This window comes from Seriola dumerili, unplaced genomic scaffold (assembly GCF_002260705.1).
Source record: "Seriola dumerili isolate Sdu_G_001 unplaced genomic scaffold, Sdu_1.0 BDQW01000003.1, whole genome shotgun sequence".
NCBI classification, from domain to species: Eukaryota; Metazoa; Chordata; class Actinopteri; order Carangiformes; family Carangidae; genus Seriola; species Seriola dumerili.
In genome coordinates, this window is record NW_019174258.1 from 4,430,485 (window position 1) to 4,456,854 (window position 26,370).

The 26,370-nt window shown below is 40.5% G+C and overlaps 2 protein-coding genes across 2 annotated transcripts; both read right to left on the reverse strand.

The window, feature by feature from the left end:
* Positions 1-4,310: 4,310 nt before the first annotated feature.
* LOC111219127 (XK-related protein 5-like) lies at positions 4,311-12,872 on the reverse strand. Its single transcript, XM_022741724.1, has 13 exons — positions 12,680-12,872; positions 10,980-11,069; positions 10,770-10,875; positions 10,276-10,442; positions 9,012-9,145; positions 8,780-8,858; positions 8,408-8,577; positions 7,697-7,808; positions 7,337-7,504; positions 7,026-7,216; positions 6,793-6,876; positions 6,288-6,507; positions 4,311-5,763 (listed from the first exon to the last, which is right to left on the reverse strand). The coding sequence occupies exons 1-13, from the start codon at positions 12,786-12,788 to the stop codon at positions 5,078-5,080; spliced, it is 2,316 nt and encodes a 771-aa protein (XP_022597445.1). The 5' UTR covers positions 12,789-12,872; the 3' UTR covers positions 4,311-5,077.
* A 1,639-nt stretch (positions 12,873-14,511) lies between these two features.
* LOC111221342 (protein eva-1 homolog A-like) lies at positions 14,512-22,238 on the reverse strand. Its single transcript, XM_022744706.1, has 4 exons — positions 22,183-22,238; positions 17,131-17,311; positions 16,105-16,461; positions 14,512-15,506 (listed from the first exon to the last, which is right to left on the reverse strand). The coding sequence occupies exons 2-4, from the start codon at positions 17,231-17,233 to the stop codon at positions 15,394-15,396; spliced, it is 573 nt and encodes a 190-aa protein (XP_022600427.1). The 5' UTR covers positions 17,234-17,311; positions 22,183-22,238; the 3' UTR covers positions 14,512-15,393.
* Positions 22,239-26,370: the final 4,132 nt, after the last annotated feature.

A 26,370-nucleotide genomic window follows, 5' to 3' on the forward strand; every position in this document is an offset into this window, starting at 1 on the left:
ACAAGCTGTACTGAATTGAGTTAATTAAAGCACAATATCAGAGTAGATGATTGGGGCTTTAAGATGATTTGTGCTTTATTTTCTGAACTTGAGGCTTTCTCTTGAGGACAGGCCCTTTGTCTAAATAAAAGTTCAAGACCTTTATTATTTCAGCTAATGTTGTGCTAAAATCCCATAATAATGTTTTTAATAAAAAGACTGCACAGCAGACTCAAAGCCATGTAGTATGACAGCATAGGAATACTGTACAATGTAGAGGAGAGTTGGAGGGATGGTGGTTAATGTCCTGGGACCCCCTGGCAGGTTAATCCAGCTCTGTGATAATGTAATGTAAAGCACATTATGTCCACTGTGACATTGCACTATAGCTGCCATGGCGCTGTGCCTATACTCAAATTACAATGTACGCATTACTATATCATTTACACTGTGATCACCATCTCTATTTACAAACATTGCAAGGTTAATAATGAGGTTTGGCGTAAGACTCACAGTGCCACATTACCACCTGTGTTTACAGCTTGTAATAATATTGGCACATTGCTGATGGTAAATGAACGAAGGGTGATCAACACACCACTCTGGGCTTTAATCGTGATTAATGACTTTATTTTGTCACATCAATAGCACAGTTAATGACATAGTACCACCACCCACAGCTGCTCTGTGGAAATCCCTTGTAGAGATGAAGCGATGCGTGTTTATAAGTGGAGGTCGTCCAGTGACGAGGTGATGTTACACTCAAACAGCAAACTAACTCCAGTCTGTCAATGAAAACTATCCTGGCTCTAAACAATTTCACATGTGAAACTTCAGCACGAATCCCTGAAGTACTGCACCGTGGCTCATCTCATAACAGTAAATGTGATCAAATATAAAAAGAAAAAAATGTCACAAATATAAAATCAAATCAAATTAGAAACACAAGCAAATATTTTCATACACATTAGGTACACAAAGCAAAGCATACTGTACTAATACAAAGCAATACACATACATGAGACAAGCTGTCTTTCTACAAGGCAAAGCGCTGATTCATGATGATGAAGCCATGGCATCACTGCAGTCTAAAGCGTGAGCATAGATATTTTTCATCAGTGCACTAATATAGATTTCATTAGCTGACTTATTGCTTTTGCATACACATACACTCTAGCATGTGCGTTAACTACTGTAATGTGTGCGTGTGTGCGTGTAGTTACAGTAAGTGCTTTCTGTCTCTAAGAGAATAGATACAACTCTGCTGCTTGTATGAACAAGTATCATGCATTGCCCCCTTTATGTATCAGCAGGCCGCGGTACACGGATAACAGCTTGACACAGGTTGATAAAGCAGTTCTGCCAAAAGCATGTTTTTCTCTGTACTTTGTTCCATCAACCCCAAGTTACAGTATATTCTCAAACGGCTGCCCGTGTCTTATTACCTTCAAACATGAGCAGCTCAACCTTTTAATTGCTTTTTACAGACATAGACCTGACTTTATAGTTATTATTTTTGTTTAAAAGGACAGAGATAAAGTAAAATAAAAGAGCATAGGTAAAAGAATAACAGAAAAATATTAGACAAATATACATGGAAGCCCAATATTGGTAAACACCACATTCTGTGATTAAAATGACAATTCAAATATTGAAATAAATAATAATAATAATCAAAACATGGCATAATACTGGCACTAACCAAACTGGAAATCCATAGCAGCACATCATTTTTACCTTTATGCAACATTTCTATTCAGAAACATCTCCTCTTTATCCAGATTCCCTCTGTCTGGTAGTTACATTATCAAAAATGTTTTATACTGTTAAACAAAGGCTCAGAGCGTTTTCAGTCATACAGTGAGCAATTACATTTTATCACTGTGACAAAAAAGATAATAAAACCAATTCTGTCTCATGGAAATTCAGTTTTACTGAGGTAGGAGGTTCAACTGATGGAAAGACTGAAGGGCGACACATATTTATGAATAGCTGGCGTTATAGGAGAACACCAAAGTAATTTAGAGTTACAACTATTCATTCAACACAATTCCCTAAAGTCAATCATTTAATGCTCATTAGCTTGCAAACTAGTTTTAGTGTTTACTGTATGTCATTCTAAAAATAATGTTAATAGCATTTCCAGGTAATCCATGTGTAATGCTGCATGAGCACCATGAAAACACTCTACAGGGGCACAATTTAACAACAAATACATGTTGACAAAACCAGTTTTATGCCTAATGTTTACTGCGATGGATTGTCTACATGTGTGGAAGCTGTTTCTTTATCAAAACAAAATGAAATACTTACATTTTCCTCTATCAATAGGCACTCATATTACCACTTAAAATAGCAGCTGGTTTTAGGCGTAACCTTTGCACAGTTGATGACAAGTATTTCACAAGTACATGTTTAACTTTCTTCACAAGGCAAATACATTCTACACTTGCCTTTAAGCTTCACTGACAACAGCTTGCTGTGAGCTCTTCAGTAAGACCAACTTCAGTAAATGGATATCAACAATTAAAAAAAAAAAAGTGAATGGCAAATTGAAAATAAAAAAAAATTAAGCTCCCTGGGACCACAAGAAGTTGAGACAATCACTTAGTAAGAAAAACACCATGTAATGAACTAGTTAAACTTCCATCCCAGCACATACAGGTTTGTTGCCATTATAATTCACATTATCAGAACTGACAACTGCTGCTACTGCATTTAATTACCATGTATCACACATTATATCTTATCATTCATCATTTAAATATAATTCCATCCATGTAAAAGAGAAATAAAATGTGATTATCAGAGGTGGCCATAAAAGTTACTTTCTCTCTGTTAGAGACAAGACCACAAACTTATTATGTCCTACAGAAATTGTCTGTTCATTGTAACTTTTCTTTGCCTATCAAATTTCCAGGTTCATTTTTCTCCCTTGTTTGTACTTTTTTTTGGACTAAACATAACAAAAATATTTTTTAAATGCAGAGAAAGCATGATTGTGTACAGGGACGTTGTCTAAATTCTGGAAACTTTGTTTATTTACTTATTTGTTTAATGTTTTTATATATAACATACTATATATATATGTATATATATATATATATANGCTTGCATCAGTCTGGCCCCGCAGAGCTTGCATCACCATCAGCTGGCTGGAGGTCTTCCACAGGTCCTACAGGAGTTTGTGTTATGTGTTTGTGTTCCCTTTACATAACAAAAACAAAAAACTACAACAAGAGTGCAGAGTTATGCTGAACACATACTTGGTCAAAGCAACATTGAATTTCAAGGCTATGTGTAATTTCCTTTTTTTATTTATTTATTTGTTTTATTTTTTTATATATAACACACTATATATATATATATATATATATATATATATATATATATATATATATAAATATTAGAAAAAGAAAATGAAATGAATATATGTTAGTAATAGAAACATCCATTGACGCTGCTTTAATATTCTATATTGCTTCCAGTAATTTCCCTTTGATAAATTACCACGTTCTAATTATAGTGTAGTTTGCAGAATATCATGCTACAGCCACTCTGGCATCTAACAGTAAACTTAAGCTGTACCTTTTCTGCTGTAAAGTGCTGACTGACTGACATGACTGCAGCTACAATAAGCAAAGGAAAGCATAGCATATACAATAATTTAGAAACTGTTTTTCCTTCAAACCTTTGCTTCTCATCATTTGTTAATCTGATAGTTTCATTACAACAAAGACAGACACACTAATGAACAGATTTTACTATTTTACAGACTGTAAATTAGGACCTCTGTCTCTGTCTCTGTGTATGACAGTAATGTGTGTTAACACCGACCATGTAGTGAACGGTAAATACAGTGAGTAACTGACTGGTTCGATGAGCGAGTGGCTGCCTGATAACTGGACAAGATCATCTCAACATCATCTAAAAGGTTTTGTAAAAAATAATGATAAGCATTCTCAAGCATATTAACATCAATGCCTGTGGATATATATATATACTTGGGTTTGCATTAAGTATATATTGATTCTATATTTCATAACAGATCATTGGTTTCATTGTATCAGACTAATCTTGCCAATCTAAAAAAAGAGCCTGGTTTTGGTGAGTGGCGTCACAAGCAGCCTGGCAGACAGCATGTTTGGTTATTGTAAACTGGTTTAATTTGCTTCATTTAGAAAGTTCTTTGTCATTGAGATACAGCTAGCAAGCTATGCTTTGTACTTTCATCACAACCCCTCATTTTAATAATCTGTTTGCTTTTGAATTTTATCATAGGTAACATCACCTGACTGCACTGATAGAACAAGCCAGGGACTTAACTGCATTTTAGTTTCTAAAGATTAAAAATTAAGTGTAAGGGTTTATTTAAATGAATGGAAGCGATGCTTCACATTTATTAGCACCTGTGAAATTCTGTAAGTGGTTTCTTTGACTAACCCAGATTTCAACCTCTGTGTATACAAATCTGCAGTGTATAGTCTTCTGTATAGTTTTTATTTTCAGCAACTGCTTATACTAAACTGAAAAACTAATTTCTCCCAATTATCTCCCTAATTTTGTGAGTACAATTCCCTTGTAAAGTGGTGTTTGTCACTGTTTACTGCTCTAATGGTTTGCATAGGAAGCAGACAGCCACATGCGCCCCTAATACACAGGAACTTGCCAGATACTTTTTTTTTAACCTGCCTGCAAAGAGCACCACATGTGAGGAGGTTTATACTGTTCAGCCCTTCTCCATGAAGCTGCTTCAAACAACCAGGAGCTGCTAGTGCACTAACATGATTTGTCACCAGCTGACCACCCACAAACACTGCTAAATGTGTGAGCTGGAACGATTGTTTTGCCATTGTGCCACCCATGTATCCCAATTATCTGCAATTTTAACCTCTGTATCTGCATATCAGGGGAAAGAAAAGAAAAATGTATACTGTATCTTCATGATTGAATCAAATGAACTTAAAAGACCCCTAACCCCGCACCAAGCCTTCTCCGGGTTATTTAAAGCATGAAGTCAGGTATATCCTCAACTGCTAAACTCACAAAGATACCATTCCCCACCCAGGATTTCCCCTTGCCTTCATCCCCAACCTCCTTAGACTGCCCTCTCTCTACTGTCCACAAACTGGACCATCTGTTTGCGAGCGTGGGAGATGACTGGAGTGAGTGGAATGACCGGTGTACCGGGCGTAGTAGCACCAGGAGTTGATGCACCGGGGGTTGAAGCAGCGGGTGTTGAAGCTGCAGGTGTTGAACCAGCAGGTGTTGAAGCTGCAGGTGATGAAGCTGCAGGTGTAGAAACAACAGGGGTCAAAGTACCAGGGGTCCCGCCAGGGGTGGTGCCTGGTGTTGGAGTGGCAGGGATCACAACAACCGGCGCCAGGCCCGGACTTTCAGCCCCAGCTCGAGGCTCCATTCTCGGGGTGGATGTGACAAAACGAGCCTCCCTGATCCGGTAGGGACTTCGGTAGCTGGAGATGGGCGACAGCTCGGAGCCCCAGCCGAGATAGCTCCCACTGGAGGGAGACTGTGCATCTGCACTGAAATACAGTGTAGTGCTGGACTCTCCAGGCATCCCCGGTTTTTTCTCTGGCGAACCAATCAGGAGAGGGGAACGTCGCTCAGGTGACCAGCCGGGAGTCTTGATGTCCAGGGAACCTGCGGAGGACGAGGCCTCAGTCAGGGTTGCAGCGTTGCTGTCGATGTGGCGGAGGCTTCCTGGTTGCCGTGGAGATGAGGGTGTGGGTGAGCCGTAAGCGGCACTCTGAAACTCATCATCACCTTCAAAAATGAAATCACATTAAATTTAAAGGTAAAGTGGGTTTATAATAATACACGTTTTCTATGGACGAAGCAATGGGGAACTTCTACAATGACGATAAAAGATTTGTAATAATTCTCAAAAATAAAAAAATCTCGATGTAAAATACTTTTGTTTTTAAAGTTTATCACGCAGCGAGAGTTGTGATGTTGGCAAAAGCTCTGCACACAGTTTTCTTTAGCAAAATAGACATCTAGTAGTCCACTCTCAATAGTCTCATTCCCAGACATTAATCCCACTGCATGACCTGAGATAAGCAGCATCCACAGAGAGGACTGTCCACCTATCCACCTTTGGCATGAAGCACTGAAGATTAGCTTTAACACCAGGACTTTACAGGCCCCTTGTTGAGTTTTTTTTTTTTTTTTACAATTAATTAAGGTGATCCAACGCTGTATGAAACAGTATTTTATATTTCTGTGGTGTGTTTTTTAGTGTGTTTACTGGTATGTTAGAAGTGTTCAGTGTTTATCAGGCATCCAACCTTTTTCCTCTGATGGTGGAGCGCTGAAGGACTCTTCCTCTGCAGTCTCTTCAGGAATGGCCTCCGGGACCGGGATAACCTCTGGGAACCGTCTAATGTCATGGATTGTTGTGGGAGGAGTTTTTCTCACAGGTCTGGCCACTACAGTGGAGGGAGTTGGCTTTGGTGGCTGGACCACCTCTCTCACCTGGGCAGACAGAACAGACAGCTGAGCCTCAGACTGCAGACAGACGAACTGAGATTATTTTACACACATACGACTCTTTAGTAGCAGATCTACACTCTTCAATCCACTGTGTAGCATCGTTAAGTGGTTACTATAGCCTTTTTTTTTTATAATTAGTCTTAACGCATCAGTTTTTTTCATAGAAAAATGTGAGAATGTGTGCAGTCTATATGCTGCTTTCAGTTCATTTATCTCTGTTTTCAAATCCTACACATAGTGGCTTAAAATATGGATTTACTGTATTCTGTGTTGAAATGATAAATTAAACAAAGATCTTGCCTGTGGAGCCAGGGTCACTTGTGGGGGAGCTGGTTGAGGAGTTGGATGTGAGATCTGAGGAATCTGTGGTTGAATGGGTGGAAGCTATTCACAGCACAAAAAAGGAATGAGACACCCTTTTACATAATCTTCAAAAGGCATAAGACATAGGCTGCATGATACCGGTTTAAGCTGCTAAAAACTAATAGTAATGAAATTCACAAGACATTTTCAATAACGGGAACGCAACAAACCCGAGGGACATAAGGTTCATCTGGGGAGTGAACTTCTTCAGACAGACCCATCAGTCCAGCCAGACCCCCCTCGCCATACGACGACCAGATCTTTGTCACATCTCCTGTTTTCAGGGCCAAGCGAATCAGCAGCCAGTGGTGATGTTTCCAGCCTTCCCATTGGATTGGAAGGTCCATGAGAGTCCCACCTCCTGATCAGATTAATACACAGGCATAATTATATTATAATTAAATTCTATAGATAGATAGATAGATAGATAGATAGATAGATAGATAGATAGATAGATAAGATAGATAGATCTTTAACAGACCAGACAGTGTTGCGTGGCGATGGAAAGTGGGTGTGACTTTCTCCTCCAATGACAGTGTAGATCCGCGCTCCATGCAGGCTCCACCTATCCCTCTGTGGCGAATACTCTGGAAAATCTCAAAGGATTTAGGGTGCAGGAAACGATAGTACAGCACCAACGCTATCACTCCTGGAGAGAGAAGAACAGTCAAAAAGCAGAGAGAAATGAGGAAGACTTGGGATGAAGGTGTGCAAGTCAAAAGTAAAGAAGTAAAGAAGGAAATGTCAGGAAATGCTACATGAACATACAGGTGTGGAAAACCATGAACAACAACATGTATATACTGTATAGTTCTATACAGGATGTGTCTTTGTGTCTAACCAATGAGGAAGCTGCAGAACACTGCTGCTGGGATGCCGACAGTATCCCAGGACACCATGGTAAACAACCAGGAGGAGGCCAGAAGAAGAAAAGCGTTCTCTATGAACATGGCCTTAGGAGGAAACAGAAACAGAGGAAAATGGTTAACGCTTCCAAAAACTTAAAATCCATATTTGTCTCACATTTATGACTGCTCAGTTCAAGTCATGCAGTTTTTATTCAGCACAGAACTGACTGTTTTTATATATTTTCTGTTTTTGACATCTGTTTAACTGATGGACTCCTTTATCCAAAGGGCACTACAGTATCCCAAGCATGTGTTTTCAGTGATTCTGTTGATTTATACTTAACACGTGCCTTTATTGAGACAAATTCAACTCTTACTTGCATTAAGCAGGTAACTGTTTCTTCAGTACAAATATCATAAATTGTCACACTGACTCTGTTGGTGAGCTGCACTTAGATTTATTCGCAGAGGGATAAAATTTTTTTATCAAATTTATTTTTCAGTTTTTATGTTCTCAAAAGTTGTGTGCTGCAGTGTTTCTGTGTTTGTCAGAGCCCCCTGCATGTAAAATGAATATTAACCAAAAATTAGGTTCATTTCCATTGTGATTTACCCACATCAGTGATACTAACAAAGTCTGATGTCTGATGTGAATGTAATGACAAATTCACACAAGCAAGACCTGATCACAAACCCAAACGTACCAGGTAGAATCCAGCCATGCGGTATCTGGATTGACCGTACTTCACGTTGAGGAAGAGAAAGATGTGAATGGCTCCCAGAAAGAGGTTAAACAGTCTCCATCGACTAGTTGATCGTATGATGTCAGTCTGCTGAGACACCATCCAGAAAGTTGCACCCAGCCAGTGCACACCTGCCACACACACACATGCACAGACACACACACACACACACACACACACACACACACACACACACACACACACACACACACACACACACACACACACACCACACACACACGCATCTAAATAAATATTCAACCTCTAACACATACGTAAACACACTAACTCATAAAAAATCGTTGACTGGTTCAACAAACTTCAACAACTTGCCAATGACTCCTAGGATCCACTGTTTGAAGATGCGTGTGAAGAGCATGAGAACAGCAAATCGAGATCCCAGCATACTGACCTGCAGACAGAGAAAACGAACACAAACCAACAAACCCACTCATTACAAAGCAAAAACAGGCCTATAAATACCCAGTTCATTATACTGACACTGTTATATCGAGGGGGCATGTTGCACATGTCGGTTGTTTGAAGTTTGTTTAAATATGCCTACCCTCCACAGGAGTCGACAGAGAATGGCAGCAGGGGTCATTTGTAAGTGTCCTGGTCTGATGAGTGAACAGGCTCTGGCATAGAGGACCAAGGCCCAGGCGAGAGACAACAAACACACCACAAAACACACCGAGGCTGGGAGATGGAGCATAAAGAGGGAGAACGCGGAGAAAATAGGAAGTGTGAATACCTTGATATATTTTAATGCCATATATATTTACTGTACATTAGACACAACACTGCTGCAGATCGGAAATAGATGGCAGAAAAACTGGTTAGAATCATCCATCCATCCATTTTCTACCGCTTATCCTCTAGTAGGGTTGCGGGGGGGCTGGAGCTTATCCCAGCATCCTTTCGGGCAAGAGGCGGTGTACACCCTGGACAGGTTGCCAGTCCATCGCAGGGCACACAGAGACAAACAACCATTCACTCTCACAGTCATACCTATGGTCAATTTGGAGTAACCAATTAGCCTAGTCCCCATTTGCATGTCTTTGGACTGTGGGAGGAAGCCAGAGTACCCGGAGAGAACCCACACAAACACTCCCTATGCAAACTCCACACAGAAAGACCCAGCGTCCGAGCCGGGACTCGAACCCGGAACCTTCTTGCTGTGAGGCGACAGCGCTAACCACCGCACCACCGTGCCGCCCTGGTTAGAATCAAAGCTGTGATAATTCATTTTCTGGCCACTTGGCGGCAGCAGAACAAGCTGAAAACAAAACATCTCACATATAATGACCTTATGAAGTTGTCATGGTGAACATGTTACCAGAAACTTATTTAAACATGAAGCAGACACAGAGAGAAATTATCATTCATCTGGATTCTTGTCGCTGGCCACTTGACAAATCTAACTCCATATATTCACTCTCTTTCAGCTCTATTTTAGTCTCCACCAATTCCTGAGGGGAAAAATTTGGCTTTATGTCCATAACCTAATCGTCTTTGTATGTCTTATAATTGTGTTACGTAGGTCTTTACCCTTGTCTATTGGGCCACAGTTTATCACAGATTTGTTTGAGTCCTTTACATGAAATTGTTTTTTAACTTCTTTTAAACTTCTCTAGCTGCTGGTCATTGTCAGACAACATATACTGTACATACCTTTCACTACCACACACACACACACACACACACACACACACACACACACACACACACACACACACACACACACATTTACACATGCTGTTTCAGACCTTATCACCCTTGCACACCTACTTTATACTGTACATTCTCTATTCAGTGTGTCCCTTTACCTGGAGATTTGATTCCTATATCAGTACAGATGAGCACATACGTCTGCAGCAGCGTCTCAGGGAGGGTGACCACCAAGGCCTCAAACAGACGTAAGGCAGATACATCCGCCTGCTGCATGATCTCACCATACACATCCTCATCTGGCAGCTGCATACACTCCAACAGCCTATGAAGGCCGGAGATGGATAAACGGGAGGCAGGGAGAAGGATGAAGACACAGAGAGAGATACATCATTGTATTGATGATCAAGATCATCAAACATCATCAAACATTAACAAATGTAGAGTTTCTCAGACTTGTAGATGTCTCACTCAAACCAGAGTTCCGGTACTACCATTACCGTTGGTTTTAGACTTATTGATCATTGACTAATTAAAGCAGATCTGGTCCTGGTCCAGTGTTGACCGCACTCCATCACACACACACACACACACACACACACGCAACACAAATATATATATATATATATATGTATATATATGGTCTGCTCACCTTTTGAAGATACCCAGGTGCAGTATATGTGTCCAGGTGAGAGACTTCCTGCGGATACGTCCATCTGACAGGTACCACAGGTAACTGAGCCACTGAGGACCCCAACCTAGGAAACATAGAATGATAAAAATGAATATCAATCTGTCCATTAATCTATTTACGGGAGCTTTCTATTGATCTGTTGGGTTGTTGTTGCTAATGTTATCTCACCTGGCAGCAGGAACAGTGCAGTGAAGCCGGCTAGATGGGCATAGCAATAGTTGTGACCCACCCACAGATAGTACACAAAGCAGTAGATCACTGGGGAAAGACGGAAACACACAAACACACACACACACACACACACACACACACACACACACACACACACACACGTACAAACAGGCCATAAACACACAGAAATACATTTACAACATTACCCGTTGCTGCCTGCTATTGAAAAATTGTAATAAAGTCTATATCATAAAAAATCCAGTGATGAAATTTAACTAAATATGTACAATTAATGAAATGTACAATTTTGAGATGGTTGTATTTCACTTGAGTATTTCAATTTGATGCTCTTTTATACTTCTACCCACTACACTTCAGAGGGAAATATACTACATAATGTACATAATGTACTTTATACTTCTACTTACATTTATTGGACCTCTACAGTCACTAAGTTACTGATATTTTGCACACAAATGTTATCATTGCTTTATAAAATATACATAAGAATTAAACTACATAAACAGTATACTGTAGATCAAATAAATTCCATTTTGTCAAGTCCCATAATTACAATGCTCTTTACATGTTAATACATCAGTAATAATCAAATGATGTAATACATAGTGATATAATGCCATTAATGAGTCATTGTACTTTTGGTAGTAATATACATGTAACTGATAAGACTTGCATACTTTTCATTAAGTGAGATTTTGAATGTGAGACTGTCTCTTTTTTTTTTTTAAACCTGTATACTCCAAATTAAATGACAGACTGTGACTTGTGTGTTGTGGTTGTAGTATTTGTTCACATCAGGAGTAACCTACACTATTTGATCAGATCAGCATTTTAATGTTTGTGTGTTCTGTGAGTGTCCACTTCTTCAATGACCTCTGTTCTGCTCATCGTCTTCATCTGAGGTTTACTAACAACAAGGCAACTGATGCTTCCTCTCCTCACTGACTCTCCTGATTGCACTCTGAGGCTCTGCAGCTCTGCCTCCCTCCCTCCATCCTCCCATACATGTAACCTGAGCCCGTTTTAGCTGCTAAGCAGGCGGGCTGTTTAGGGCAGACTAGGCCCCATCCCGGGGTACGCCCATCCCCTCGTCCATTCATGCACCTCCAAAAAAAAGGGCGCTGGAATATGACAACATGGCTCCGCTTTGTTTCTGTTCAGGACAGATCACCCAGACGCTGAAATGATGCAGCCGTTTAAAAGATGGCAAACTGGCATGAGTCTGCAGTTTTGCGACAAACTGGATTTCATAACTGCAGGGTATAAAAATAGGAAATAGGCGCACTTGTGCTGACTGCAGAGACTGTTCTGCCTTTATTATTCATGACAACACAACAGGGGACAGTGAAAACAAATGTCCAACTTTATATGTTGGATTATCAAAAAACCTCCTGTCTCATCTAGAGTATGGGAGTATCTCCTCCAGCCACACTGCAGCCTACATCCATTCACTGTGGCCAAAAAAGGCACGCACCCACATGCACGCGCATGCACACGCCAATAAAGTCAAATAACACACAGCAGGAATGTGCACGGACACATTCCATAACATTTCAACACACCGTTAGTGACACAACATTCAGTCTTAGTGTGTGTGTGTGTGTGTGTGTGTGTGTGTGTGTGTGTAGGTGCGTGCGTGCGTGTGTGTGTGCGTGTGTGTCCCAGGTAGGACTCACGCGCCGTCCTCTCTGCAACGATGAGAAATGCGGTAAAGACGAAGACGCAAACTTGGCAGCAGGGTATGCAGGAGCCTCCATGGCTGGGAGTCGCCGTGTAGTCTCTCATAGCGGCTGTGCACCGTGTCTCAGATGGTTTACAGAGGTAACCGTGTGTCCGTCTGCAGGCTGGTGTTGTTCTGGTTCCGGGCGGGAGTCGGTCCAGCTGCGGCAGCCCGCTCTCTCAGCTCCGTTTCCCCGTCCCAGCGTCACCGCCCGTCCCGTTAAAGCGATACACACTGGTGATGTGGGTAAGACACAGCACAGGAAGACACAGCAGTAAAGCTGATTGGTTTAATGCTGACTTTTAAGTCAATATTATGAGCATTGAATAGCCAGGCTCGGTCATATTTAACAAATGATTATGACTCACACTAAAGTACAGAGTTTTTTTTTGTTTTTTTTTTAACATTTTCTCCTTTTCCTTTTCTTCTCTTCCTTCATACATCAAGAATATTCAGGGACTATAACGTTTCTTTAGCCATGCACGTGAGAGGATTTTAGAGGAAAGACTAGATTGGGATTTTACTCATTTAATTTAAGTCACAGAAATTAACTTTCATTTGTCACGAAGATGCTCACAAGTATGAACTTTAAACTCGATTTTGGGCCTAAATGAAAACTGTATGTTCGATGTGGCATTAAAGCATCAAATCTTCACCAATCTGACTAAATCTGTCTTTTATCCATAGACTGTATATACAAATGTATCCATCCTTTATTTAGATATTTATATTTGTATATTTATCTTCTATCCCTATACACTCCTTGCATGTTTTGATAACAAATTATTTGCTTGTAATGGATGCCTTGTTGAAACATTGGAGGGCACAGGAAACATTTCTCTGCAGAACAGTCTGTTTGAGCAAAGTAAAACCCTGAAGTGACCAGACTTGTTTTTTAGGGAATATGGGAAGTGATGAAGTGATTGAAGCAACAGCAGTGAGCTTGAACTTATCCTCATGTTATTCAGAATACATCACTGATAATGGTGGTGTACATGATAATTGATTTGGAGGTTTGATTAATGAGTGAGTCAGAGCAGCCACTTTTCTAATGTATTATATATAATACTATATACTGAGTTTGCACAATGTTACTATGACTACCTGATATTTTGACTACTACACTTGATTCAAAGTTTTTGTTTTTTCTTCTTAATGTCCCTCATTCCCTCTTGCTTTTTCTCTTTTCCATTTAGCTTTTCAAGTTGTATGTAAATAATAAGGTGTGGTCATCAGGAGGGTTGGCCTGGAGAGCAGGGGCACTTTATGGACACCGGGGGGTGGGGGTGGGGGGGGGGGGCTAACAGGCACCTCATTGCGATGATATTGGGCAGATTTTTTTTTGCACAATTCCTCAGAGTGACTGTGACATGCTTGATAAATATGTCTATACTGATCTACCAACGAAACAAACAACAACCATATGATGGGCAGGGTTGCTCAACTTCCTGTATGTTTATATCTGTGCTGATGCTTTCCATTATTAACAAGTGTTTCCTTCTGTGGCTCAGTCATGTGACTGTTGCTCCTTGGACTCCTCATGATATTCACCTCACTGGTTCAAAGCTGGTTCTCATCATCACCTTACCTCCACCTCTGAAACACCACTGACCTGGACCACAGATACCTTGCTATTTTCAAAATTCATGGTTAATGCTGTCCATCAGCAACATAATTCTCTGGACATACTGTCTGTTTTGTACATGTACAAAATACCCCGAGGCACTCAAAAACCAATGAAGAAATATGAGCCACTATTTGGTTTTAATAAGGGACTTTACTTAATAATATGTACAGAACACAGAGCTCATAAAATCCTGGATAAAAGTTTATTCAATTTTTTTCAGCTCATTACCACAGGAGCCAAATAAAGAAAGGCAGCATGATCCTCTCAAACACCACGACCTGCTGTCCAAATGTCTAACACCTACAGCTGATTACCTCCCGGCCTACAGATACAACCCACAAACAGGCTGTAGGCAGGTTTTCCTTGATGACACACCCCAATTTTTTTTTATCAAGCTCCACAACCATTCCTGTTAGTGTGCATTCATCAGTTTAATTAGGGATGAAAAGTTGCAGCAGTAAAAGCACCAGTGTGAGTTTCTCCATCCTGTCATGGAGCTAATGTTTCTCTTCCCTTCCATTTAATCGTACAAAGAGGCTCCAGCACTCAGCTCATTATTATAGCATTTTTAAAAACAAATAAAGGATGAGCTGAGAGACAACACAGTACCACTAACATTTGAATCCATACACTCATCAAAGGCTGCAGAGCTGCAGCCTCCGTGATGCCTGTTGTTCCTCCTCTGTACTCGCTGAACAATTGATGACAGGAATCCTGCAGGTCCATGCTCTGTAGGTCCTGTTGTGTCTTTATTTGTTGGATTGTCAGGGCATGAGGACATTCTTCCAAACACTTGAGTGTCATCCTGTATTGGAGGGCTGAGCCATCACAATTCATATGTTTCCTTGTTGTTTACACAGTAGGGGAGACTGCTCCACACAGTGCTGATAGTTATAGTTTGATCTATAAGCGTCTCTTTGGTGCAGTGCAGACAGAGCTCCCAAACCAATGGTTTATGTTCGTTCTTTTTTTTATTTGTTTACCTATTTATTCATCTTTTATCCATCTACCTGCCAGTCCATCTCCATCTGAATGATTATGTGTCAGTAATATCTGTTGAGGCTTTGAGTGACTGTGCTGATGTCTGGCTGCCCGTTCATCCAGATTTCTCTGAGAATCCGTTCCCGCTCTTCTAGCCGCTGGGCTCGGTCCAGCTCTGATGATGACACACACACACACACACACACACACACGCACACACACACATTAAAATGATTAGTAGAGTATTTCTGACAGTTGTCTTCACAGAGATAAACAGAGCATCTGTGAGTGTGTATAAAGGTGCACTGACACACTGAAATATGTTTATACAAAGATTTAAAATGAAAATGTTTTATTTTATAGTTTTGATGGTTCCGCAACATTCAACTTTGTCTGCTTTTAAAATCAATTTTAGACAATAGCTGACTACAGTACCTGAGGACATTATCAAATATGTCTAACATACAGTTCAGACAGTTAATGTAGATGTTGATTGTATTCCTTGACCAGTGGCCAAATTTGGTAAAGCAAATTTGTGTTATTAAACATTTTTCTGACTGTGATACATGCTGTTTAAAGGCTGAGATCACTCACATCACACAAAAACCACAACAAAAAAATCTTAAAAGTCTTCATTTGTGCCACCTGTGCAATTAATGTGATATATATTTCATGTAATTGCTGTTTTAATAGTTTTATTTTATCTCCTACTTAAATGGATCATGGTGTTGATATGTGTCGTGAGTTTTGTGTGTGTCTGTGTGTGTCTGTACCCTCAGCTGATGTGAACATGCTGGCGTGCAGCAGAGCTCTCTCAAAGCGTCTGCGTCGTCGTGCCGACAGCTCCGATGTATCATCCCACTCCTCCGACTCGCTGTCCCCAGCAGGCCCGGTCCCTCCAGCCGCAACAACAGCAGTGCTGTCTGGATTACTGTCACCGAGCTGATGGTGGGGACAGCTGTGAAGGCGACGGCGATGATGCCTGCTCCTGTGGCGATGGTGAGGGTTGTTACTGTTTCCATAGCTGCAGTCTGCTCGACAGTGTATCTGGAAGACGATGGCGCAGAGTGTGACGAGAAGACCAACACAGACACCACCCAGAAACACCAATGCTGTCCGCTCGGGTTGGTCTGAGAGAGAGAGCGAGAGAGAGCGAAAGAGAGCGAGAGAGGGTGAATTAAAAGAGAATGAAAACTTTACAATGAATACATCAATTGCTTCTTCAACCTCATCTCCTCCCTCCTCTGTACCCAGTTCTTTCTCTTCCTCTGATCTTTCAATGTCCTGTTGTTTTAAATTGTGCCAACCCTCACCTGTCCCTCAGTCTGTTGAGCTGATCTCCACATCTGATCTTACTCACCTGTTTTCTATACATTTCCTTTGAGTCAATACAGCCAACTGTCTGCTACCTGTTCCCCCATCACCTCTCGCTGCCAGAGACATGTTGATCTGTTGCTGATCGGTTTATTCCTGCTTCTTCCATCTAAAAACCATCTTATTTTTTGTCCTCACCGGTTTCCCACAATTGGCGACAATATAGGTATCTTTCTCTCCTGTTTCAAATTTCAAATATATATAACACTGATCTCTTCAAATCCAAGACTGATCTTTGGGCTGTGAAAGCAATTGGAATTCATCACCTTGCTAATAAAGCGTGGTCCGGGACCCCAATTGGGTCCATCAGGGAATTCATGGGATCCTCAGAGAAAAAGGGATCTACAGTATAAGTATCATTCCTTCACTTCTTAAAACTTAGCACAAGAGTTTTAGAGTGTGACAGTTACTCTGATTGGACCAACCTGCAATGAAGGTGTAAGCTGCCATTATGTTGCTAAGCAGTGCCATCTCCTGGGAGACCACCTTCAGCTCCATATTTGGGCTTCCTGTCGTTGGAGCGCTCATGATTTCAACAGTGACTTGAGCTTACTGAATTCTGGGGTTCATCCTGGAGTGGGGTTCATTCCTCATGACTCCCGTGGACTGTAGGTTTGAGGGAAGGAGGTGAGATGACAGTTGTGAGAAATGATAGCGGGATAGAAAGACAGAAAAGCAAGAGGAGGGGAAAAGGGAAAAGGTAGAAACATGACATATCATCCTTTACCCATAGTTTTAAAAAAAAGTGTATCTACATAGACAGAATCTAATGACAACTGCTACACAAACTTCTTCTACCTGTAGATTCATAACATGAACATCAACTCCATAGTAGCATAAAAACACTTAGTTGTAATTAGTGTCTTTATATAAATTCAGGTTTTTGTGCTACACCTTTGCCAAAGTTAGGTTTCCTCTAACATTCTCTTGTGTGTTAGATTGGATATTTATGCAAATTAATTACTTACTATAAATCATCACGTTAGCAAATTTAGTTAATTCGATGACAGTGGTGAATTTAAACTTAATTTTCTTAATTGTCATTTGCTGGTTCACTTGCTGTCAAAGGGGCCCCTTTAACCTGAATGAGCTTTATTTGTTGAGTAGAAATGACAGGGAATCAAGTGAAGGTAAAGAAATTGGTCACTGGGTTTTGTTCTGAGCTCTAACCACTAGGTGGCAACAAAGAGCCATAAGCCAACTTACGCTGGCTGTAAATACAATCATTCAGATCAAGTAACTGGACTTGGAGGTGGACACACACACACACACACACACACACACACACACACACACACACACACACACACGCACACACAAGCATTATACAGACGTGATGTTAGAGTCCAGACCAGCTGATGTCATGGGCTGAAGTCTTGAGGCAAAAGTCTTCCTGGAGATTCTGACAAAGCAACGATGTTTAAGGACTTAGGAGTTTTGTTCTCTTGCTTTTAACCATTTCAAAATGCTTGATGCTCAGAAATTTGTTTTTCATTAGTTTGACAAATACACAGCATCAACCAGTGACACATACCACAGCATTTATTGCCTGAGTTAGTTTGCAGCACCCAGGTTAAATGCAGAGTAAAGACAGAGACAAATAGCTTTAATACGGCATTGTGTCTAGACATGTAGAGGTTACTTCTACTGGAACTCCCCCATAAACACTCACAATTATACCCTCAGTGTGTGTGTGTGTGTGTGTGTGTGTGTGTGTGTGTGTGTGTGTGTGTGTGTGTGTGTGTGTGTGTGTGTGTGCATGTGTGTGCGCGTGTGTGTTGCTTATTTGACGTTTTGAAACATAAATGCACAGTGTCCCAGGGTCCAGATTGTCAGAGGGTGGAGAGAGCCTGAGATGCCAGAGGGGAGGAGGGTATAGGGAGCAAGTCACTCTGACTTGCAGACTAATTATACTAACAGAGCTGAAATCCTGGAGAAGATCCAGGAGGATCCTTCATCCTCTGAAAGGAGAGGAGGATTGTGAGGGAGCATGGCGAGAGACTCCACTGTGTCTGCTTTTCTTACTTAACTCCTCTCTAACCTGATCTGCTCAGCCCAGCAGCTCCTCAGTGTAATAATGGACTCTAAAGGAACAGGCCTCATCAGGCTTTTCATCTTAGCGCTTCACTGAGCGTTTCGTCATCATCAAACATACAAGAGTTTAAGTATTTAAAACAGATAATGTTTGTAAGGAGGTTTGGCTCGATGGTCAGCTGCGATCTTAGTGATGATAAAATAAATAAATTAGTGGTTCAGGGCCCCACACACACAATAAATCAGAAGGCTCACAAGATGATTAGTGAGTTAGAACAAAAGAAACAACTAATTTTCTGCAACATAAATTATGACATTTACCTGTCAAATACCAGGTAGTGTTTCCACTGACCTGTAAAAAATGTTCAAATGAAAAGTCTGTCTTTGCTTGAGCTGCTCACAGTGTGCAAAGTTACTGTCATACTAGCAGGTGACTTACAGTACAGTACATTCATTATTTACATAATTAAAAAATATTGCAAAATATTGAACATATTGTAAAATTTTGAGGCACTGAGACTCTGCGTGTTTATTCTGACGTATATCTGACGCTCAGTCCATAATGCGGTTTGACTGACATGAGTTCAGCTGCTCCAGAAATAAACCTGTCTGCATCAGCTCGTCCAGTTAATAAAAGCTCCGTCCTCTTACAGAGGAGGGTGCTGATGAACAACTATCGCTCCCTTACTGTAGTTACAGTGTTGTGTAACAGTGTAAGATAAGAGCTGGCAGTGTTTATATTATCATCACTTATTGGGTTCATCAACAATGAAATCCTGCAAATATGAGTCCCCCTTCAAGCATTTTCAAAGATAAATGACAATCCGTGGTACTTTTATTCTCTTTATCTGCAAAATTGAATCCCATGAGCTGAGCAGTATCTGCACATACGCTGTGAGTGACAGTTAACTGAACTGTGCTTGAAGCATGACTCTCTAATTACACAGGAAATCTGCGAAGCCCCTCGGCATGATTTGTATTACTGACATTCTTCAGTAACATTTCAAAATGTTCTCATCCAAAACTTTTAAATCTCTTCTTCTTCCAAATAAAATGAAGCTCTGCAGATGTGAGTGAAGCGTGATTGTGCTTGATTGTGCTAATCCTGTTACGAAAGTTCACACACAGAGCGGAGCAGGGTTAAAAGCATTTTGTAGAACTGTTTTAATTTCATGAACGTGTTATGATTTCCCCAGCTGACAACATTTAACACATCTCATTACATGTGAATGTGTTCTCCCTGATTATGAGCTTTTCCCCATTAAAGCTTTTACTAATGATTGGAAACAGGCCCTAATTAGTTCATGAAGACAGACCAGACTTCATGACTAAAATGTAAACGTACCTCACCATGAAAACACCATCTTTAAAAAATACACAGTGTCCAGTCTTCAGGAGTTTAAACCTAAAACAGAGCAGAGGTATAAAGATGTCAAAACATGTTGTTCTCTGTGAAGCTGTAAGGACACGGCAGAAGTCTAAACTTCAACAGATAAAAAATGGATGATGCTCTCACACAACATCAAACTGGCCTAATTTTTAGGATGCTTTCAGCTGGAAAAACTCTGAAACAGAAGGTGCAGCACTCTTGACCTGTGAGTGAAAACCGAGCTCACGCTGAGGAAAATATCTGCATTTTATCGGTCACATTTTCGAAAGCATGCACCTAAAAAAAAAAATGCATGTTTGTCTCATCCCTACATTGTAAATAGCTTGAAAAACACACCTCGGGCCTGTTGTTATGGTACAAAACCAAAAAAAAACTGTCAAAAAGCAATGCATCGACATGGCAAGTGCAAGAGAGGAACAATACGACAACAACTCACATGACATTGCAGTGCAACATAACACTACCAAACATAACACAACCTCCAAGCACTTCTAAATTCACTGACTGTCAGGGTCATTTTGTGATGTTGTGTGTAAATGCTGCAGGACGCTGCTGCCCTTCTCTCTTCCTCTTACTCCCTCCTTCTCTTGGATTTGACAATTTGGGTCACAGTTAGTTACAGCAAAAAGCATGTCATCGTGCCATCACAAATAATTCATAGTTTTTTTTTAATATCAACAGCATAGTTTTTTATTTAGAATTTCATGAATCACTTTTTTTTTTTAAACTGCTTTCATCGTTTTGTGTCATGATGTCACTGCATCTATACAACCTCTACAAACACGTCTGAGCTGAGAACTCGTGACAGATTTCCATCAGTGTCACGACAGGTGGGTGTGCTGAAACATCATGTCTTAATTCACTATCATGCAGCTGAGCATCACAGTTACGTAATGACATTAGTGTTTGACACTTGGACCGCAGCCAGCTCATTACGGCCAATCACACTCTGTCAAACGGTCTAGACAACAGGAGCTGTTTACACTGATGGCATGACCACGCATGAGAGGATCTTTCTCACAGTTTATCTCACTCTAAGCAGCTGTAGCTTCATATTTGTCCTACACACCTGTGGCGTCAGTCTTCTCATCTCACTCTCGGCAAGAAAGCAAGCAAGCGTATTTCTGACAATGTCTAACTATTCTCTTAAACATGACTTAAACTACATGAAGCGATGAGTGTTTCAGGTTTACTGCATCAGGGACAATTAATATAGTTAAAGGTAAATCTAGAAAAGAGTGGCTTGTTAAGAGGAAAGCAGTTTTTTTTTGGGTGCATATTGTATCACCCTGTGTGGCACAATCCACAATTTTCGTTTTACTGCTACATGACCAAAGTCTAGATGCACCACGGCAACAGTATAAATGCAAGATACTTTTCCTTCCTAATTCTTTTTTTCCATAGACACTGATCTTCCTCTCTGTGTGTCTGTGCAGTCTGGCCAAATTCTTATGTGGCACAATAGCTCTTTGTTTTTCTCCATGTGGTTAAGAAGACTATATGGTTCCTTTGCCTGTTTCAGCTTAGCTCACACTGTACACCTGCATGCATGCACGAACGCACGCACGCACGCACACACACGCACACACACACACACAGAAGGAGATACACAGGCAATCCCCACACACATCCTCTGCATGCACTCATCACACTTTTGAGTGTAGTTCTCTCTCTCTCACTCTCTCTCAGTGTGTGTGTGTGTGTGTGAGTGTGTGTGTGATGCTAATGCAATGTGACACTGGCCTTTCCTTCCTCTGCTGTGCTGTTACTATCTAACATGACCTGCAGAGAAAGAGTAGAGAGAGAGAGTGGAAAACTATGAAATCAGATAAAAAAAAAAAACCCTCAGAGACAGAGAGAATTAGAGCAAGACGAAGTAAAAGATAGTTGAGAGGGCGAACAAACAAAATGTGGAGGACAGACAGTTACAGACAAGAGTGGAGACTCCTCACTACCCTTCACATCGGCATGATCATCAGTAGAGACGACAACAATATCAGCAGCAGCATCATGTTCAATTCTCACCACATGCAAACAAAATGTTTTTACTCACATTTATGCCAAGATCCCATCTGGAGTGTGTTTACTCCTCTCCTCTTCTCATCTTCCTCCTCCTCTCCTCCCCTCAACTCTTCTTCCCCTCTCCTTCCTCCTCCTCTCTGCTCTGGTCCTCTGCTCTGCACCGCTCCGCTCTCTACTCCTCTACCCTCTGTGCTCTCTACTCTCTCCTCCCTTCCTCTCCTCTCCTATTATCTACTCTCTGCTCTCTGCCTTACCCTCAAAGAAAAAAAACCCACTAACAGTATAATTATATGTATAAATCTTGTGTGTCCGCCCCCAGTTGTCAGATAGGCCAATGTGTACAAGCCTTCGTCTCCTCTTCACTTTCGTATACAGATACAAACTAAGATTTTCAGTCATTCTTTCTTTTCCCTCTTTCTTCAGTTCTTCTTCTCTGTTTGAGGCAGCAGCAGCAGCAGCAGCAGCAGCAGCAGCAGGAGGGATGTTGCTCTGACTGTTTTCCAGAGTGGACTTTTCCAATATTCCATTTTAATTTTTCCAGGTTATTTTCCAGACAGAAAGACAGAGGTCAGGTCCCGAGGGCAGAGATGTGACATGAGAGAGTCCGACAGGTCGACCAAATGTCTCTCCTCTGTCTCTGCCACACGTCTGCATCCCTTTCTCTCTCTCTCTTAAACACACACACACACACACACACACACACACACACACACACACACACACACACACACACACACACACACACACACACACACACACACACACACACACTCTCTCTCTTGTCTTTCATGCACAGTATTGAGCAGAGGGAGGACACAGCAACAGGAAAGCAAACAGAAAGCAAGAAAATCAGTTCAATTAAAATTCACATGTGAAAATATATTTCATGATCCATGTTGAAAAACCATATGCCCATGTGTAAATAAATGTACATTCACAATGGGCATAATATTACTGATGTTTTACATTTTGTTTGTTTCATTTGTGAAATATCTTAAAAGCGCTTTACCCCCCACAAATTGTGAAAACAAAGAAACAGGAATAAAACCTGAAGTGTGCAGTGTACTAACCTGTTTGTATGAATAGACAGAGGCAACAATAAATAGCAATGAATCAGAGAAAAAGAGAGACAGACAGCCAGAGTATTTTTTTTATGAGAATGAGGATTTCATTTAGCTGTGTTTGGGAATTCACCTTCTTGCCACATGCTCACACACACAGCCGAATTATACGCCTTCTGCTGTTGTCGTTGTTGTTTGTGCCAGGACCTTGTGTACTGTATGCGTGTGTTAGAGTGTCTGTGTGTTTGTGCTTGACTGAATTTTATGGGAGTATGGGAATGATGTTTTAGAGCTAAGTCAACAATTTTCTAAAAATAACTTTATAACAGATAAAGTTTATGAAAATTTTATCAGCCAACCTGTCGTCTTGGCAGATTATTTTTGTGCAGATGTTATGCAACAGGGAAAGCCTGAATAACCCTCCTGCATTTGGTCGGGGTCTGACAGAGTTATCAGGGGCAACATCTCTCAACAGGTATATGAGAAAGAAAAAACACCATGCATGCGTGTTTGCTAAATCCTTGCCTTAATGTAAAACATTATTGCCTTTAGTCATGTGAGCTTTGGATATGTGTTTACTTCACCAGGTGTAGAAATAAACTGTGGACCTTCTGCAAACAGTGTCAGTGAACCCATTTCCCCTCTTGTATCCATTCCAATTCATTTACAAAATACTGAATCAACAACTAAACACATGCCTCTGTAGAGATTATTAGAAAAGTCTATAGTGAACATTTAATATCACTCAAAAGAATTGTAATGCTGTTCGTACTCCAGTCTGCACGATCTGAAATCTCAGCACATTTTAACTCTCCTCTCTCAATGATGGGCATTATAAGACATTACAGTAATTCCTTCATGGTTGTTGTGGTCTTTATTGCGCCCTGGGCATGAAACAAAGGTAGAAAAGCCTCTTCACTGTGAGAAGGTTAATAAAACATAGCCCCAGGTCACCTGGAAAATACTCTTCAGCATTTCCTCTCACTTGTGTCCCTCTTCTTCCCCAGTCCTCTCCTCATCCATTAACCATTAAAACAACCTTGTGCTCTGTTCCCCGTCATTGTCTTCACTAGTGCTACTTCCTGTCTCCATCACATGGTATTGTGGTGTCTCTGATATTTTGTCCATCCCCATTTATAAGGGGGGCAGAAGAATATTAGAAACACTTCTCAATATGATAAAACCACTGAACTAAATTAAAGTAGAAGTGAACATCATAGGATGGATTGTATAACTGTTGCATTGAGTGGTATTTGACTGCACAGTTGTAACTAATAATCTGGTAACTGAGTACTGTATATCTGAAATCTGTAAAAAAAAAAAAAAAACATTGAATTGGATACAGAGAAAAACAACAGACATTAATTAAGTCCATTCTCATACTTCTCGTGTGTGTGAGGAGAATAACAAATATAGATGAAAGTGAAGACAATGAAAACAAGCAACTTGCTAAGGAAAACTCCTCATTGACACCGTCCCACCTTTATTAGCTTATCTCATCACTACCATCACTGACAAATTAAAACAACACACACATATCTAAACCTTGTTCCACATACAAAATACACAACATACGCACCACTTAACATCCATAATGCATCCATTTCTGTACCTTCTGCTCAGTGTGATAAAATATTAACAGTCGTAACTTTGTGCAGAGTGGTCTGTGAGGAATTGTTGTCAGTCATCTCTGAAACAGCAAGGGACAGGAGTTGTGAGTTTCACATGGTGTGAGGGAACACTGGACCTGCACACCATACAGTCTTTGCTCCAGTTATCTCACTTCATTATTCATGACCGAGAGAGGAACCTTCAGGTCAGCACCGAAAATAAAACAGGGTCAGCTTCTAATGGATGAAAGTGGGTAGTTAATATTTACTGATAAATGTAAACATGCACCCCAGACTGCAGGAGGTCGCCAACCAACCCGTAAAATACAGATTCATGCCATGACTAAACAACGTGTTTTGTATTGAATTTGAATTAAATATTACAGGTCAAACTATTAAAACAGGGCGATAAGTATGAGATAGAAGGAACCCTTGCATTGCCCCCTCAGCCTGAATGTCATGTTATGCTCCACTATACAATCAATTGGTCAATTGACAATTGGTCATGACTCGCAACCAATGCATCTTGGCCAGAAATTCTCTTTTTGTTGTTGTTGTTATTTTTCTAAATGAAGCTTAAACAGAGGTTAAAAATATAACTGAGGGGGGCTGAGGCCTCATACAAACCACCTGGTCAATGGCGAACATTTTAAAGCTCCTGCAAAGCAGCAAGCAACAGGCAATATGCTTAAACTTTTGTTGAATCACATATTGTTAACTCTGATAGATTTTCCACATTTCAACTGTTCAGTTCATTTTACAGAAACCATGAGTACAAAAGTATAATTAATTCAGATTTACCGGAGTCATAAACCAGCAAGACGGTGAAAAGTTGGCAAATGCCTGAAGTAGCTACTTGAAATTGTCATGAAGTCTGATTGTCTGTCTATTCCTCAATTATTTTCCTTTTTTCTGTAAGGGTCCACCGATCAAAAGCTTTGAAAGGTAAAAGTATGTGAATATTGTCGTGTGAAGTCCATTGCAGACCATCGGGCAACTTCTGTACTTCTTCCAACATGAAAACATTTTTTTCAAGTTATGGGTGGGGAGTTCAGGTAGGCTTGTTTTCGTTAGTTTACTGTCTACAAATTGGAAGTGTCCCCTAAATGTTCTGATGAGTTTTCACCTTGAGAGTGTTTCATGAACACAGTTAGCGCTCCTATCGGAAAAGTTGATGACGATTTCCGCAGTTCGATAACTCTCTGGCCTTGAGCCGTGGAGAAGGCCTAGGGCAATCTTTGCTCTGCCTATAGACACAACAGTAACCCTTACATTTCTGTAGCAAATTTGGTAGAAAATTTGGCTAAAATTAGAATTAGAAGAGAATAATTATAAAACTAGAAAGACATAAATTATTAAATAAAAGAGATTAAATATAACATTTAATAAGTGTCGCCATCTCCTAGAAGGCCCTGGTGGTTCCCCCTACAGTCATAGTCGAAACTATTGGCACCCCTGGATTTCAGGTACATAATTCAGAATACCTTCATAAATCAATGCAAATGAAACAATTTTGCATAACCAGATTATTTTCATAAAATTTCCAGG